Raw genomic sequence first — 15,838 nt, 5'->3', positions numbered from 1 at the left:
AGAGAGAGAGAGAGAGAGAGAGAGAGAGAGAGAGAGAGAGAGAGAGAATGTGTGTGCCTGCATGAGAGAGAGAGAGAGTGTGGGCGAGGGAGGAACACAGAGTGGGGAGAGGGAAGGGAGGGAGTGGGAACCACATAGAGAGGGAGGGAGGGAGGAAAAAGGGGGAGAGAGAACGAATGGGGGAGGGGAAAGAGAGAAAGGGAGGGCAATCAAACCAAAAAAGAGTGAGGGCAGACCTCAGGATGCTGCTGCTGCTGCTGTTGCTGCGAATATCCTGCATTATATGCCAAGGGCTGCATCTGGGCGGCCGCTTTGCTTTCTGTGCCAGAGTCTCTCCCCTGCCCTTTGGTACAGTTGTCTGCTCCGCTTTTCTGCGGGGCAGGAGCCTCGGGGCCCCTCGGTCCCCCGCCGCTGTCGCCGGCCGCCGCTACCAATGACTCCCCGAGAGATCCTTCCATGGCTCTGCCAAGGACCCTGACCAAACAGCAGAGACCCGCCCGAGACTGGGAACAACGAGGCATCCAGAGTTCTGCGTGCTCCTATCCTTCTCTTCACTCGGCCTTCATCTCTTCCTCCCCCCCCCCCCCCGTTTTAGGGGACACTCTTCTCTACCCTACCCGGGTTTTGAGGCTGGGGATTGAGGAGTTACTGCCCTCAGGCTCTCTTCCTTTCTCCTGACCAACCAGATCTGGGTGCCTTCTCCACTTCACCCAGCTCCCCACACTACTCCACCCATGAGCAACCACTCTTTCCTGGCAGCTCGGCGGGTGAGTGGGGCCGGGAAGAAGGAAAGCAGAGATGGTCAGGACTGCCCCCTCACCTCCCAGAGCATCCGCCGACCAGTCGACTGGGAGCTCTGGGGGACAGAAAGATAGTGAGTCCTAGGAGAAAGAAGGAAAAGAAGCCAGTCCCAGTCCCTCCACACACTACCACAAGCTAGCTCCCCAGCTCTGGGTGCAAACCCGTCGGACTGGCTGGGCCACTCTTGAACACCAACTCCCCCCAAAGATGACACGCACATGCTCGAGCTGAGCAAGCTTCGCCGCCACCACTGCCGCTGCCAGTCTGCCGGGTTATCATAACAACGGGCACTTTGCCTCCTGCTTGTCCTACAGAACTCTTGCGCACCTAATCAAACAGAGCTCTAATCCTGCACTGGAAGCCCGGGTTACAGTCTCCTGTGCACACCCCGTCACTGGAAAAGTTGCAGTCTCCTTAGCTTTCTTTTATTCTCCCCCGCCCTCTTCTTAATCTCTCAGCAGCCTGAGACTATGCCATCCACCTCCTCTCTCTCTCTCTCTCTCTCTCTCTCTCTCTCTCTCTCTCTCTCTCGCACACACACACAGCATACTCACATTCACAATGAATGTCCCAACATTCTTTCACATCCCTACTCAATTCCCAAAAGCCTCATGGAGGCAACCCGTTGTCCGATTTCCCCGTGAAGCTTAGGGGTACTGAGACTTCATTGAAGTTCATCCTCTGTTAGGAGTCCCAGTGCCCCCGGCCTAGGGATTTGGAATTGTAGTCAATTATTTTCCATTTTCTTGGTCTGTTTCACACTAACTAGAGCAAACAGTCCATCCATTCCGACCACTATAACAAAGCCAGCTTGACCCTTTTCTCCTCCCCTTTTTGGTGCTCACACATACACATTTGTCCTCGTCTGGATCCCAAACGCACTCTTCCATCAGCTGAGAAGGGGAGGGTGTGTGCTTGGGAAGAGAGAAAGATTTCTAGAAACAAGAACTAAAATAGTCTTCAGAAAAGAAGAAGACGCGGGGGGCGGAGGGGAGCGACTTGTTCTTCGAATAAATTTGGTTTCTGATTTCAAGTGAAGACAAGATATTGTTGCTCCGTGCGCAAACAGCTCCTTTCCTGACACTTCCAGAATCAAATGACAAAAACATATAAAAGCTAGGACTCCAACTTATTTATTTAGGTAATCCGCCGTTCTGGGTGATTCATCGGTTCTCTTTCCTTCGGGTAATGGAAGGCACCGAATGCGAATGGCGATAGAAACCTCATATAAGAATCTCGAATGAATGACTTAAAGACGCCCGGACCTACAAGGTATACCATAGTAAAAGCCGAGATTGTGCCCAAGAGAAAGGGGTTGGGGGGAGGGGAGACCCTAATGCACAGCTCACTCCCTTGCAGTCTCAGTCGGACACCCAGCTCCAGAGACGCCCGGTGTTTCCATTGTCTCCACGTTATCCCTGTGGCAAGGCTGGTCCCACGGTCTATCATAGTGTCCCATTACCCCGCTCCATCCCAGGACAAGGGGCTGAAGGTGAAGAAAGAGGCGAACTCGAAACCCAGGCGGACGCGCCAGCAAGCTTTTCGGCTCTCACACTTGCGGAAACTAAGTTCTTTCCTCTCTGAGGCTGAGTGGATTTTCCTAAATTCTTGATCAACTGACCCTGAAGCAAGACCCAGCTACTGCAGGAATAAAGCGCCGGGCTGAAAACATCCCATATTATTCTTGATTTCAGCTTGCTCATTAGATGCCAGCTAATTACTCGACTAATGTTTTGTGTTCCATTCAGACCCCCACACCTCCATACTCCCCTAATCAGTTTCTTCACCAGAAGACTCTTTTAAACTACCCTGCATATCAGTAAATATTTGGGCTAACCTAAAGAAAGCACTGGCACAGAGAGAACCTTATCTTCCCTTTCTTTTTCTACTGACTTCCAGGACCTCCATGAGTTCGGATAAGGCACACCCCTGGTAGCACATGCTTCAAAAATCCCCGCAGATCTCTTTGCTCACTCTCCTACTGTATCTCCAAAATTTAAAATTAAAAAGAGAGTAAAGAGGTAGAGAAAAGAAATAAGGGGAAAAACTATCCTACTTTCCCAAGTTCTGGGTGGGCGCTCCCTAACCCAATGTCACTCCCTCGAGTTGCGTGGGTTGGCGGAGAGGTAGAAGTTTGTCCTACACGAAATTCGCAGATCGATGCATGAGACAAGGTCCCAGTGACAGCCCATGGTGCCCCTGGACTTGCCCAGACCAGCAAAGAGCTTACCTCACAGTCTTCGTATTTGATATTATCCGTCAGTTTCCAAAGCATTTTCATGGATTGGCGTGAGCAAATTTGTTTCTCTCTGCCTTGCACCAAAGTGGAGCCACTCTCTGGGAAAGCGCAGAGTGCAGGCTGGTGGTGGAAGGGAGGAGGAGGAGGCGTGTGGGGAGAGAGCTCCTGTGTGCGCTCGGAGATCTCCCTCTAATGGTAGAAACTTTTCCCTTTTCCAGCTCTTTACCAACAGCCTAATCGCCTCATTAGCATATCAACAATAGTCCAATTGCTCTCCAGCACAAGAACCTGCAGCAATGGACACAGGTATATAGGACTCACAAAGCGGGAAGCTTCCTCCCAAAGCTCTGGGTTGCTTTGGAAGGAACGGAAAATCTTCGCTGCCGTTCCTTTTGCCAATTGATTTTGCACTGCCTCCACCCTCCCCCAACTCCCCGAATCCCCCAGACCCAAGATTACATACACACACACACACACACACACACACACACACGCATGCACACACTTATACAGTGATTTCCCGGGAAAAGCTTAAAAGAGATGGGTGAGCCGAAAGTCACTACTATTGTTCTCTGGTAGGGAGCTAGGAAACAACGTTTCTAGCCTTCATAACCAAGAGAGGTTGCTTTCCTATTCCTCTTTCATTTTTTTAGCACAAAAACTGCTCCCATAACAATTCAAGGAAAATGACCCAGCTATATTTTTGCCTTATACACAATTTCATTCATCCCAGGAAGGGGCTATTCTACCACCAGAGTTTCCCCCTCCCATTTTATTGTTATTTTTTGGTGGTGGTGGTGGTGGTGGTGGTGGTGGTGGTGGTGGTGGTGGTGTGTGTATGTGTGTGTGTGTGTAATTTTCTTCTAGGTTGATGAGGATTTTTGAAAACAGCTCATATGTGTTTTTCTGTTGCCTAATTATGCTGTGTAAAATAAATGTTTAAAACCTTATATTTTTATTTTACACAAGTTTCAAAGGCAAAGTGATTTCCTGCAGAAATTCCTTTCTCTCCCCAACTCCCATTTATTCCTCTCATAGTTAGTATGAAGTTATGATCAACTGACAATTGAACTCCTTCAGGCCATGGAGTTGTGGGTGAGAGATTTCTTTAAAACCTAACTCATGATATGCACATAATCATCTTAGTAGTGCTACAATACTGCTGAACTACAGTAGTACATGTACAGATACATGTATACATAATATTATATATACATCAAAATAAATGACTGTAAACCAACCCTTCACAGAGCTAATATGCTCCAATTTTCCCAAGATTCCCATTTTTAATTAAGGCAAGGAGGGCTCCTTTATGATTTGGTGATTTTACCAAGGCTGACTCATAGCACAGTGCCCTGGTTGACAGTGGGAACCTGAAAAAGGCTTGGTGTTTGGATATTCAGTCCTTTCCCAGTCTAGAAAGTTTACTACATGCTCTGTTCAGTACTTTAATATGCTTTGTCTATATTAAAAATACAGACATGATCTTTAGATATATAGCTGTTCTGTCATTTGTCTTTAAAGAAAGTTTCTCTATTTTCTCTCTATCCATTTTGTCTCTCCCTTCTCTGCCTTCCTTCAAATCCTCTCCTCTCCCTACTTCCTTCCAGTTCTCCTTGCTCCCATTTTTTCCTTAACCTCACTGACATCTGCAAGGTCATGTCTTTTTATACACTACGGAGGTCAACAGTCTTTGACTTTATTTGGGACCATGTTCCACAAGTCACAATGGCTGGTGCAATTCTCATTGTGTGGGAGTTCTCTTTTTCATATTCCTGTTGATGTGTGCATGAGGGAGATTTGGGGGCCATGACACAGTTGTTACCAAACAGGTGGAAGAGGACAGAGTAATACAGTTGACCAGAAGAGTATATTCCCTGAACCAGGGAGTGTCTAAAATCTGGAGCAAGGCCAGACTAGAAATGTTGGTCTTAAATGACGAAGACGCTGAGGGAGCCGAGGACTACTTTGAATGTGACTTGGTATTCCTTCACTATGCTTCTCTCTGTGTTCTCCCCATCTGAATTCAGCATTAAACTAACTGCCAAGTCTCCCTCCGATTCAACAACAAGAATAGACCCAAGGTTCCCTTTTGATTACATTAAATTCAGTTTTATGGGGAAGACATTTGGGGACCCTGCAGTGTGGTCAGTTAAAAAGTCATATGTAATGCTGTGTTTAGCCAATGAACATATATTCTGTAGGCATATAACAGATAGTCATGTTAGATCTACATATTGCCTAGAGCCCCTGTATATGTTAGGGGATTCCTTTTCTTCAAATGGAGGAAAGAGAAATTTTCACAAATTCTTTCACCCTTACTTGTCCTTTCAACTTCACCTTCTCCACCCTTCCAGGTCGTCTTGGCACCACTTGGCTCTGAATAATCCCAAAGCATGTAAACTGTTTTTCTATTCCTATTGAGGTTGCAATTGAGGTGTAGATCAGGGCCTGTAGTTTATGCAAAGAGGGATGTGGGGTGCACCCCTTTTATTAAAGCACCAGCTCAAGCCAGAGCCATCCAGTGGAGCCAGTCGGGACCAGATTAGTATGAACATCATTACCATGACAGCTTGCTTCATTGCATGTGAATGCACGGCTACAGCTAGCTACCAGGATTGTGCCGCCAGGCTCTTAGGGGTTCTAACGGACGTGGATGGAGCCTTCTGAGGGGAGCAAGAGAGCAGATCCAGGGAGGGAAAGCGATCTCCATTACCATATCTGACGGGACTGCCACTGGCCAGTCGGGTTATATGTCCCTATAGAGAGGTCCAGGGAGAGACTCCTCTTTGTGGGGGTGGAAGGGGGATAGGAAGCGGGAGGGCCAAACTGATCCTTTTGAATCGACTGAGCCTCTGGGAGTGAAGTCTATACTGCTGTCTTAATATGTAGGCCACATGCTCATACACATAGACTCATACACAGCTCGCTATTTAGCCTCCGGTGAATTGTACTCTCTCTTCCTCTACGAGCTCATCTTCCCTTTAAAAGTACAGTCTGGCCGGCCACTTCAAAACAAACCATCCTTAAGTAGTCAGTGACGGGGGTGAGGGGAGGTTGGGGGGTGGGGGAGAGTGGGAGAGGCTGGTGCTCCCTTAGGCAATTATGGCCTCTACAACTCCTGCTCACAAAACACTAATTTTACAACTCCCTTTGCCACATACAGAGAAATAGGAAAAGTGATAATCTACCTGTCGAGACGATACCTGGTTTGGCTTTTTGCAAGTTCCCCCAAAATTTCTGAGGATCCAACCATGGGGTCTTTGAAGTAATTGACCTGCGCTCATCTTTAAGGAGTGGATAGTTTTATGTCTTCGATTACTTTGGTGTTAGGTGTCTGTTTCATACCAGAACCCCCAAGTTACTCTTACCTCACCTCTCAGGAGATGCATAAATGGACTGATATTAAATGGGGTAAAGTCTTAAAGCACAAAAGCCCAGAAAATGTAATACCAATAAAAGAAAGAGAAAAGGAAGTTATCTTGAAATTAACATTTTAAAACAAAGCTGACAAGGGAAGGGGAAAATGAAACCTTGACTCTAAGACTGAAGACAAAGAAGGAAGAGAAAACCTCCATAAACTTTTCTCCTGGAAAAGAACTAAACGCTCTAACGTCTAACTAGGGTGAAGAAATATTTCCTGGAGACCGGCTTCACTTTTATTTCCAAAGATCAGAACATTCTATTGGAGCCGAATAGTCATATGCGCATGCCGAGTCTTCCTTATAAACAGGCCTTACTCAACCAGGACTAAATGAGGGCCCCAGCGGCTCAAAATTATGATTCAGGGACTGATGAGCCGCTACTCCCCCTCCCTCCAACCTACCCAGTCCCTACTGAGGTGAACAGGCCAGAAGGTGGGAAAGCACGGGCTACACCAAGGAAGAAAGGCGCCTGGGGCTGCCAGTCAGAGCTTGGGCGAGATTTCGCTGGTTTAACTAGCTTACCTAGCTTAGCTATCTAACACTGAAGTAACTGAGGCCTAGAATGGCACTTTGGGGTCACAGTCTGAAAGGGAAAACATCGTTTCCTGTGACTTAAATTCCCTCAGCAAGGCCACACAGCTTCCTCAAGGTAACTCAAGAAGGCGGCCCTCTGGAAAAAGCTGGCTTCTCCAAGTTGGCAGTCAGTAATCAACATCTCTGCAAACTCTTCAAAGAGCATCCAAATTAAAACGCCTCCCAGAGCGTCCCCACCACCGAAACCTTTCCTTTCCTCGCTTCCTAATCTCTTCCTGGGCTTAGAAACTGGGTTAATGCAGGTAGGGAAGCGGTGCAGGTGCACCAAACCCTTACAAGAACTGGGACGTAAAGAAAGTGGAACTAGCCCCCTCGTCCCACCCCCACTCCCCCACCCCCAAATAAAACCCACTCACAACTCCAAAGCCATCTCGGCCCTGCTGCCACCTATCGCACTGACGTGCCCCTCCCCCGCCTTGTCTCGGAGTAGTCAATCACTTGGGTTTCTATTTATTTGGAGGCGGAGGGGTGTATGAGGCTGGGGGCGGGGAGGGGCAGGGGGGAGAGAAAACCCATACTTTTCCGAGGTTTCCCACTTTGCTCACCTGTTGAGTCTGCCGGGTGAACCTAGTAAAACTCTGGGACTGACCTCCACCAGCTCCCATTTCCATTAACCCTGCAGCCAGCGGTCTGTTTTTCTCTCCCGCAAGGAGCGCTCCTTAGCGCTTCGAGGCGCGGCTCGCCTCCGACTCCCCTGCCCAGGGCCAGATCGTTTCCTCCACTGACTCTCATCCCCCCCCCCCTCCCCTCTCCCTCCCCCTCTCCACACCCGCCCACCTCAGCCCAATAAAAGGGGAAACCCCCCCTACCTGCCAGTCCCCCATTTTGGCAAGTAAGGACATCTTGGCTTGGCGCTCCTGGCGACAGGGTCCCTGCCGGTCATGGACTGGAGGGATCCGCCGGGGCCGCTCCCTGGGATCGCTTAGGCAAATCCTCCTTTTTTACCTGCACACGAACATCTCACCTGGTCATAAAGAGCTGAGTTGCTACCTGCCGACGCATGCGCGCTTGCCCAGGAATTCGCTCCACCAGCTCCAGTTCCAGAGCCTTGCAAACCTGTCCTGGGAAGTGATGGATTTATAGCTGTGGCAATCTTACCATCAACTCCGACTTTTCCCAACAGCCCCAACTCGATTTCCCGGTCAGGCATAGTTGGGGAGACGAGGCAAGAGTGTGTTTGTGTGTGTGCGCGCGCGCTCCTGCGTGCGTGCATTGAGTGTATGTTGCTCCTCGTTCCTTCCAGCACCCTCTTCATCTCAACTTCGGGACTCTGAAGAGTTTCTGTACTTCGCAGGAATGGGGAAACTGGTAGAATGGGTGCTATTACAAAGGGACCGAGATAAAGCTATATAAACTTAAGATTCTTACCTGAACCTCAGTCCTAGGAAAAGAGAATCTACAAAGTTGATTATCACCCTCCTGCATAAACCTAGGATCCCAGAAGATTGGCTGTGAAGTTTATTGAGCCCTCACCCCTCCAAGTTACTGTCTGAGAACTCTAGGGTGTTTGCCTCAGGCTGATCCCTCATCTTCAGCCTCAGATTAGAAATCACAGATGGTTAAAACAAATTTTTTAAGAGCTGGAAAAGGGAGATCTAATCCATTTGCTCATTTTTCATAGGAAAAAAATGAGGCCCAGAGAAGTGTCTTAATAGGTATGCAACTTGGAAAAGAGACTGGAGGACAGGAGATAGTGTTTGTTTTTAAAATTGGTCATTAATTGTGCGACCACGGACAAGACACGTTTCAGAACCTCAGGTTTCCCATCAGTAAAATGGGAATAGTAGTAGCCTCCATTACCTTCCCAGAGTTGTTGGGAGTAAACTGACTACCTTGCAAACTTTAAAGTGCTACACAAGTAAGAGTTATTAGATATATCCGTGATGTTTCATTTGAGTCTTTCTGGACCCATTCTTCTAGCAGGGGTGCAATGTTGATAAATCACAAAGGTGCACATAGCCATTTAGTATGTATGTCCCTTGCCACCCCCATCCCTTCTTAATTCCTCCATGCCCCACCCCTTATTCATTTTCCCTTTACATTTGGCACTGAACACCCCCCCCCCCTTTTGAAAGGGAGATGGGTGATTAGTGGTTTTGATGGAGTGAGTGTGTAGAGGATTTTGTTTTTGGTTTTCTTTCCCACGGCAGATAAAATCACTTGGGCTTTTTTTTTTTTTTAACTGCTGACTCTAATTAGAACAAAGCTTTAAAAGAAGCCGCAGGATTTCTATTCAGGTAAAATTCATCTCGGCCAGGAATCATACTTGCTGAGGCGACCAAGGAAAGGGTACCTGCAGGTGGCAAGGAGAGGAAAAAGCTGAGCCCAGAGAGGTGTGGACTTAGGCCTGGGGGCCCAGCCCGACCGAAGGATTCCTTTTTCCTTCCCTGCTGTCATAGCTGTGACTAGAATATGAACAAAGAACTTGTTTCGAACCGTCTCATTCAGCCTGCCTGGCAAATGTGTGTGAAAGGTCAACTGGGTGCTGGTTGGGATGGGGGAGGAAACACTTTCCCAAGACACAAAACTACAGATTCTACTCTCCCTACACACACACACACACACACACACACACACACACACACACACACATTTTCTATCTTGTTTTCTGACGTTCCCTTTCCAAGGGGGTCACTTGGTGCCCACCGCCAGGCAACTCAGGCATTTTAATCACCCTCAGGCTGGGTAAGTTACATCAAGGCAGCATTTCCCCTTGTTGTTGGTTTAAAACTTTCTTAGAAATCCCTTAGAACCTTTCAGAAAATCTCAGTGCTTAGGTCTGGGGAGGAGAGTGTTTTAAGTAGTTGAACAAGTTTAAATTTTGGTGGTGTTAACTCTTTTTTAAAGCTTAAAATAGAGTTTTCAATGTAAGACTGGCCAATGTCTCTGGCTGTTCTGGGGGCGAAAGATTGGGAGGGGAGGTCTAGGTGGGTATAAATTGATCTTCATCACAACCTGGTAAATAGAATGCTTCCCTCTCTCAGAAATTATCCTTTATAGGGAGGTTTCACACCATATAGCGAAGGAGCAATAAGTAAGCCAGAAGTTCCTAGAGAAATAGTTGGACCAACTCAGGATGCAGCTTGGGGGCAGGAAGTGGGGTATGAGGGAGATGCATCGGATATGGGGATGAGAGTTGGGGAAAGAAGACAATTTGGAGTGGGAACAGAAATGGAGGAAAGAAAGTTTGGCTGGGAGGGGTTGTGTCTTGATCCCACCCCTTTCTCTGCGAGGGAAGGCAAAGCTACCTGGTGGAAATACCTATCTTCTCTAGATCTCAGAGTCTTTTACAATTCTTCTGCACCCTAAACCTTTACGTCCTGAGGCACCCAGAACAGAGTGAAGGCAATATAGATTAACAGTGGAGCAGCCTGAAAAGGCTGGAGCAAAGGCCTCAGTTCTTTGACTCCGAGCCTGCACCAAGTATCTGAGTTTAATTCGCCAATACCATTTGGACTAAGGACAAGAGCTTTGAGTCCTGATCCCCACTGTAGTTTCCGGAAGGAGTAGGGGGGAAAAGAAAGGGAAAAGGCATTTATATAGAACCTACTAGGTACCAAGAATTGTTCTAAGTGCTTTTTACAAATAAATTTATTTGATCCTTTCAGTAACCCTCCAAGGTAGGTGCTTTATTATCCCCATTTTACAGTTGAGGAAAGAGGCATACAAAGGTTAAGTGACTTGCCCAGGTTCACACAGCAAATAATTGTGTTAGGCTGGATTTGAACTGGAGTGTTCTTGATTCTAGGCCCAGAACACCGTGCCATCAGCTGCTGTGGGCTAAAAGGTTAAGGCGGTAGGGACCAAGGAAGAAGAGAGGGTAGTCGAGGTAGAAGGGAGTATTGACACACTTTTATGCCTTGTCAGGTTTGGTCCAAGTACAGCCTACCTCACCCAGAGGGAGGTGGAGCTTACAAGTGGAGATCCATTTTAACCCAAGAAAAACTCAACTGAAATTCACCTTATTTTTTTTTCCTGCCTAGTCCCGATATGCCCCGATTCACGTATTGTACTTAACATTCTGTAGAGGGGAGAAAAGGAGAAGTAGACATTACTTTTTTTGTGCCATTTACAGTACTAGAAGTTCTATCTCCTGCTTCATTCCTATCTCCTGTCCTCTCATTCTCTACTTACCCACCCACCTGCTTCTCTTCTCTCGGAGCCTGCAGTCAACCTTCCCTCTAAGAGTCAAGTAGAGTCTGACTAAACCCCACAGAGAGCGGTCAGAGAGAGCTGGTGAGAAGTTAGCTGAAATTGCAGGAGGGGCCTGGCCAGAATTCTCAGCTGGGAGCTGGAGGCTGGGACCTAGCTCATTGACTCTGGGTCCTTCCTTTTTTTTCCAGTCTCATCTCGGAGCGCTCTGGATCTTTCTTCTGTCCCAGAATTTCTTGCAGTCAGGGGAAGGCTCCAATCCCACTCCAGCTCCAGGTTTAGCCCTAGAAATGAAGACACCAGTACCCTTTACCCTAACTTTACCTTCCACCCCCTCATCAAGGGTTAGACCCACCTGGGGTCAGAGCTGCAGCGTCCGCGCTCAGGAGAGGGACCTGTTGCACTGAGGAGGAGGGGTGGTGAATAACTTCTAATGAAGCCTGTGAGGTGCGAAGGACTGTACATCCGCCAGCACTCTCCCGGCTTCTACTTCTACCGAGAGGCTCGAATTACAGCAATTATCCCGGCGGTGAATATTAATTATTGGCCAACTCACGAAGTTAGCACTTGCCGCCCCCTAGCAGGAGAGTTGCGAAGCCAGAGGGGACAGACAGCCTGTGTGGGGGCGGGAAGTGAGAAGTGGTCCAGATCTGATTCCAAGGAAACTCTTGAACTCTTCATCCTTGGACCACATTCGTAGAAGCTCCCTGATCTGCAGCTGCCTTGAGTCAGGTACTGGAATGGTTTTTTGAATCCCAGACTATTGCAACATTAAAAAAAAAATACCATTCTCACTCCCCCCCCCCCTTTCTTTGGACAGTTCGTGGAAGTTTCAGAAATAATTTCTAGGGCTAGATTCTGCTAGAAACTCATTATCACCCCCACTCAAACTTCATGTCTGGAAAGAAATCTCTATGGCTCTTTGGGGGGAAATTGTCCTCTAAGTCTTTGAAATAAAAGAGGTCCCACGTTCTGTTGTGTGCTCCTCTAATTTAAGGGAGCCATTGTGGCTGTGGGGGTGTGTATATAATGGAGATGTGTCCAAGTATGTGGAAGGGAGGAAGCAATTAGGCTGTATCCCCATCCCCAGTCTTGGTCTACTCTACATTCCCTCCTCAGGAGCTGCTCCGTCTCACTACCTCTAGGAAAGACTATCAGTCACAGGAGTCTAATTTTTCCCCCTTTCCCTGGAGTAGCAGAGGTGAAAATCGATCCTAGTGCCAAGCAACGCAGAAAGTCAAACTCTTTAAAGATTTAAAGAGTGGGGTTTTGGTCTGCCTCTTGGCCTTTTCAGAGAGCCCGCTGGGTTTCAAAGAGAGCGAATCGACTGCGGTGTTAAATCCCACACGACTTTCCAATCTGATTAGCGAGAATGATCAGATGGATCTGATAACCCCTGGAGAAGAAAGAAATCAAATAACTCTTGAGGGTGCCCCAGGAGACAGCTGGAGGAAGTAATTGGGGACGTTTGGGGTTGCACCGCAAGTTCCCCGCCCCTTCTTTTCTCAGTCCTGCTACCTCTCCTCCTCCCCTACTTTCCCTGCTAACTCCACTTCCTAGCGCAGTTCATCCTTTCAGCAACCATTTCGGGTACCTGCTCTCTTTGCAAAGGATTAGCGAGCTTCAGAGGAGAGAAGATGAAGCTGTGAAATAAAAGTCACGGCCCAGCTACCAGAAACATCAGGAAGTCACTTCGAACTAGCTATTCGCAATTTACACACACACACACACACGCACGCACGCACACACCGCTCCTGTAAGATTATTTCTTGGCATCTCTCTCCAAAGTGCCCGCGACCCCCAATTCCCTCTACTGCAACAGGTGCACAGCTCAGCCGCTGGAGCGGCCGCCTGTTAGTGGTGCAGAACGACTATCAGAACTGGTTTTCTCCTTTGTTTACAAAGCAATCGTGTCATCAAAAGAAGAACAAAATCACCACTTATCACACCCTGTCATAACGTAATCTGGCCCGGAGGGAAGCGTTAGCGGAGGGGAGAGGGGGGAGAAACTCACTCAACTTTCCTCCTCAATAATCCGCTTTGACAAAGCGTGTTGGGGCTAGAGCTCGGGAAACCCGGGACAGGCCTGGAAAGTGAGGACGGTTTATAAGAGCGGTTTGGTTTCAGGAGGAAGTGGGGGCCCGAGGGTGGGGCACCCAAGGGGGCTTGCATGTTCTGCGCCAGTTTAAATAAACAACAAAACGCCTTTTTTGAACAATCCCTATTATTAGTTCCAAGCTGCCACTTCTGTCGACAGACCTGCAGTTGAAACTTTCCACATTTGCTGTTGCGTCCTGGGACACCCAAAGACAAGCTGGCCCCTGTAGGGAGAGAAAATCCCTTCTTGGTTTGCGCTCCGTTGCGCTCGCACGCTGTTTATACAAAGGCTCTCTTCATCAGAAGCCTTCTTCCCTTCGGGTCTCCTTCACTTTAAGGGAGAGCGAGAGCCTGACTTCCTTCCCCATAGTTTCACGGTCTTTTGGCGCCCTTTCTCTTCTTCCCTCCCCACCCCAACGCGCAAAATCCTAGTACTCTTAGAGGGAATGATATGAAAGGAGTTGTTGATAACGTCAGTTTTATTTCCTACTTTCCAGACCTAGGAAACCGACAGTCTCATCTCTTTTCAAGAGTGCAATAGCGGGGAGTTGTAGGAACTAACAGTTAAAGTCGTCTTATGGTCCCAGGTCCTTTGGGAGAAATGTTGAGGACTCCTTTCCAGTGTATTTAGGAGTGATGGGAAACCCCGGATAACCAATACAGAAACGCCTGGGTTTCTCTACGTTCACCTGCTCTGGTAAAACAGCATTGTCTTTCTCTTAGAAAAATAGAGAAAATACTATCATCAAAGTTACTAGGATTTCTTTTTTATCGCTTTGCACACAGAATTCCGAAGCCAACAGAGATCTCCCTAGGTTTTCTACTCCTGTACCAGCTGTGTAGGTATTTTTTTTTCCTCCATCGAGAATAATTCCCCAAGGACAACGTCGTCCTGAGCTGAAGCTTGTTTATAAGCCTTTGGAAGGCTAGGATTATAGTCATATTCCTATAGCCACAGGCTAGCTGTGACTACACATAAAAGATCCGAAGCAGTTGCAGCACCGGGCAACTGGGAAGGAGGTCAGAGCCTTTGTGTGCAGTTTAAATTAAGGACTTCTTTTAACACCGTAACTCCGGGTGAAAAAGGTCAGAAACAGTGCAGGAGAACCTAGTTCGGCGTCCCAAATTTCGATATTGACAGCTTTAGAGATGGGAAGGATCTTTGAGATTATCTAGTCCAAACATTTTACAGATGAGCATCAGATAGATGACTTGCCCAAGACCAGAAAGGTAGTAAGTAGCAGAGCTAACTGCAGTCTGGCGACTCCAAATGCAGCTTTCTTTCCATTGCTTTATACTACTACTCTCTAATAAAGACTAGAAGGTTTCTTGGGCATCAGGTAGTCAGTCCCATCCTTCAGGACACCTAATTTGTAGATGAACAAACTAAGGGGGGAGTAAGTGCTTTGTCCAAGGTAATTTAGGCTGTAGGTGAGAGTGTCAGAATTCGAACCCAGATTCTCCCCAGATACACTGCTCTTTTCACTGCTGCCTCGGGTAATGAGTTGATAGAGTGGTGAACATTATTCGTCCAAACTAAACTAACTGACAAATGGCTCACAATTGCTCATTGTTAAGTTATTGTTTACATTTATTGGAGGCCTTGGGGAGATTATCTCATCCTTTCTAATCCCTATATGGTTGATTTAAAGCATATAAGTCATGTGCAGAGTGCAATGCCTTGTGCTTCTGGATACAATCTACTAGGTGACGGGCTCTCTTGGGAAAAAAAGCATTCATTGAACCAATTCGAAAGCAAAGGAAAAATAAGTGAGGAAAATGAGCAGGACTGCTTGTTTCAATAGGTTATTCCGGGTGCTTCGCTCGCTTTGGGTACTTTGAAGACCTGGGAAACGATGACACAGCAAAGGACTTGGAAACAATTTGTGCTCTGACACGCCACATTGCGGCAATCCTACGAGTTTATGAGTGAAAAACGTTGTGTGGGACCCAGATTTATCCTTTTCCTCTAGGAGACTTCCTCTGGACTTCCTCCAACTGAGAAGGCCGATCGTGGCGTCTTCTTGCTAGCAAAGATCCAAATGTCCCTAAGTTTTAACCTATTAATAAACTAGAGAAAATGAACTGTCTTTGTTCCTATGACTACTGTTAAACGATAGATATTACTACTTCTTTCCTATAGTCTATTTGGGGTTGAAATTTCACTTGGCATGATTTAGAACTACTCACACGGTACTCCACGCCCTGCAACGGTTGGCGGTGGGGCTACTTGTTTGCTGTAATAAATTTGCTAATGTTTATTCTTGGACCAGTTGTAACATTACTCCAATTCCTGGCTCTTCCGCTCCGCTATTCTCCCTTGCTCTCTGTTTCTTCTTCCTGTATCCTCCTCTCCTCCCTCTCTCTCATCCTCCAGTATTCCTTTCCTTCCCTCCCTCTCTACCTCTCCTCCTACATCTAAGGTCCTCCTTCCTTTTCCTTCCCTCTTCCTCTCCCTCTACAATCCCTCTCCTTCTCCCACTCCCTCCCTCTCTCTCCTTCCCTCCTTCCTTCCCTCCCTCCCTCCCTC

At 47.5% G+C, this 15,838-nt stretch overlaps 1 protein-coding gene and 1 long non-coding RNA gene across 13 annotated transcripts in view; one reads left to right on the top strand and one right to left on the bottom strand.

Moving 5' to 3' along the window:
- TFAP2A (transcription factor AP-2 alpha) overlaps positions 1–8,319 on the bottom strand; it is a 24,386-nt gene extending 16,067 nt beyond the window's left edge. Inside the window, exons 1-4 of one of the 12 annotated variants that reach the window (XM_069103509.1) lie at positions 7,869–8,319; positions 7,605–7,753; positions 3,032–3,328; positions 237–2,066 (exon numbers count right to left, since the gene is read on the bottom strand). In XM_069103509.1, the coding sequence (XP_068959610.1) occupies positions 237–521 (285 nt within the window). In that variant the 5' untranslated portion in view covers positions 522–2,066; positions 3,032–3,328; positions 7,605–7,753; positions 7,869–8,319. The remainder of the gene's footprint in view (positions 1–236; positions 2,067–3,031; positions 3,329–7,604; positions 7,754–7,868) is intronic. The other 11 variants (XM_069103503.1, XM_069103505.1, XM_069103504.1 and 8 more) reach the window with 11 other exon arrangements.
- Positions 8,320–9,775: 1,456 nt separating this feature from the next.
- Positions 9,776–15,393, top strand: LOC138173497 (uncharacterized). The gene is made up of 2 exons (XR_011171412.1): positions 9,776–11,943; positions 15,114–15,393. It is a non-coding gene; the product is annotated as an uncharacterized lncRNA (long non-coding RNA).
- The last annotated feature ends 445 nt before the right edge of the window (positions 15,394–15,838 follow it).

This window comes from Petaurus breviceps, unplaced genomic scaffold, assembly GCF_028583685.1.
Source record: "Petaurus breviceps papuanus isolate PSGF00001 unplaced genomic scaffold, PetGlider_PUasm1.0 582, whole genome shotgun sequence".
Lineage (NCBI taxonomy): Eukaryota > Metazoa > Chordata > Mammalia > Diprotodontia > Petauridae > Petaurus > Petaurus breviceps.
Note: the sequence above shows the minus strand (reverse complement) of the source record. Positions and strands in the feature narration are given on the sequence as shown.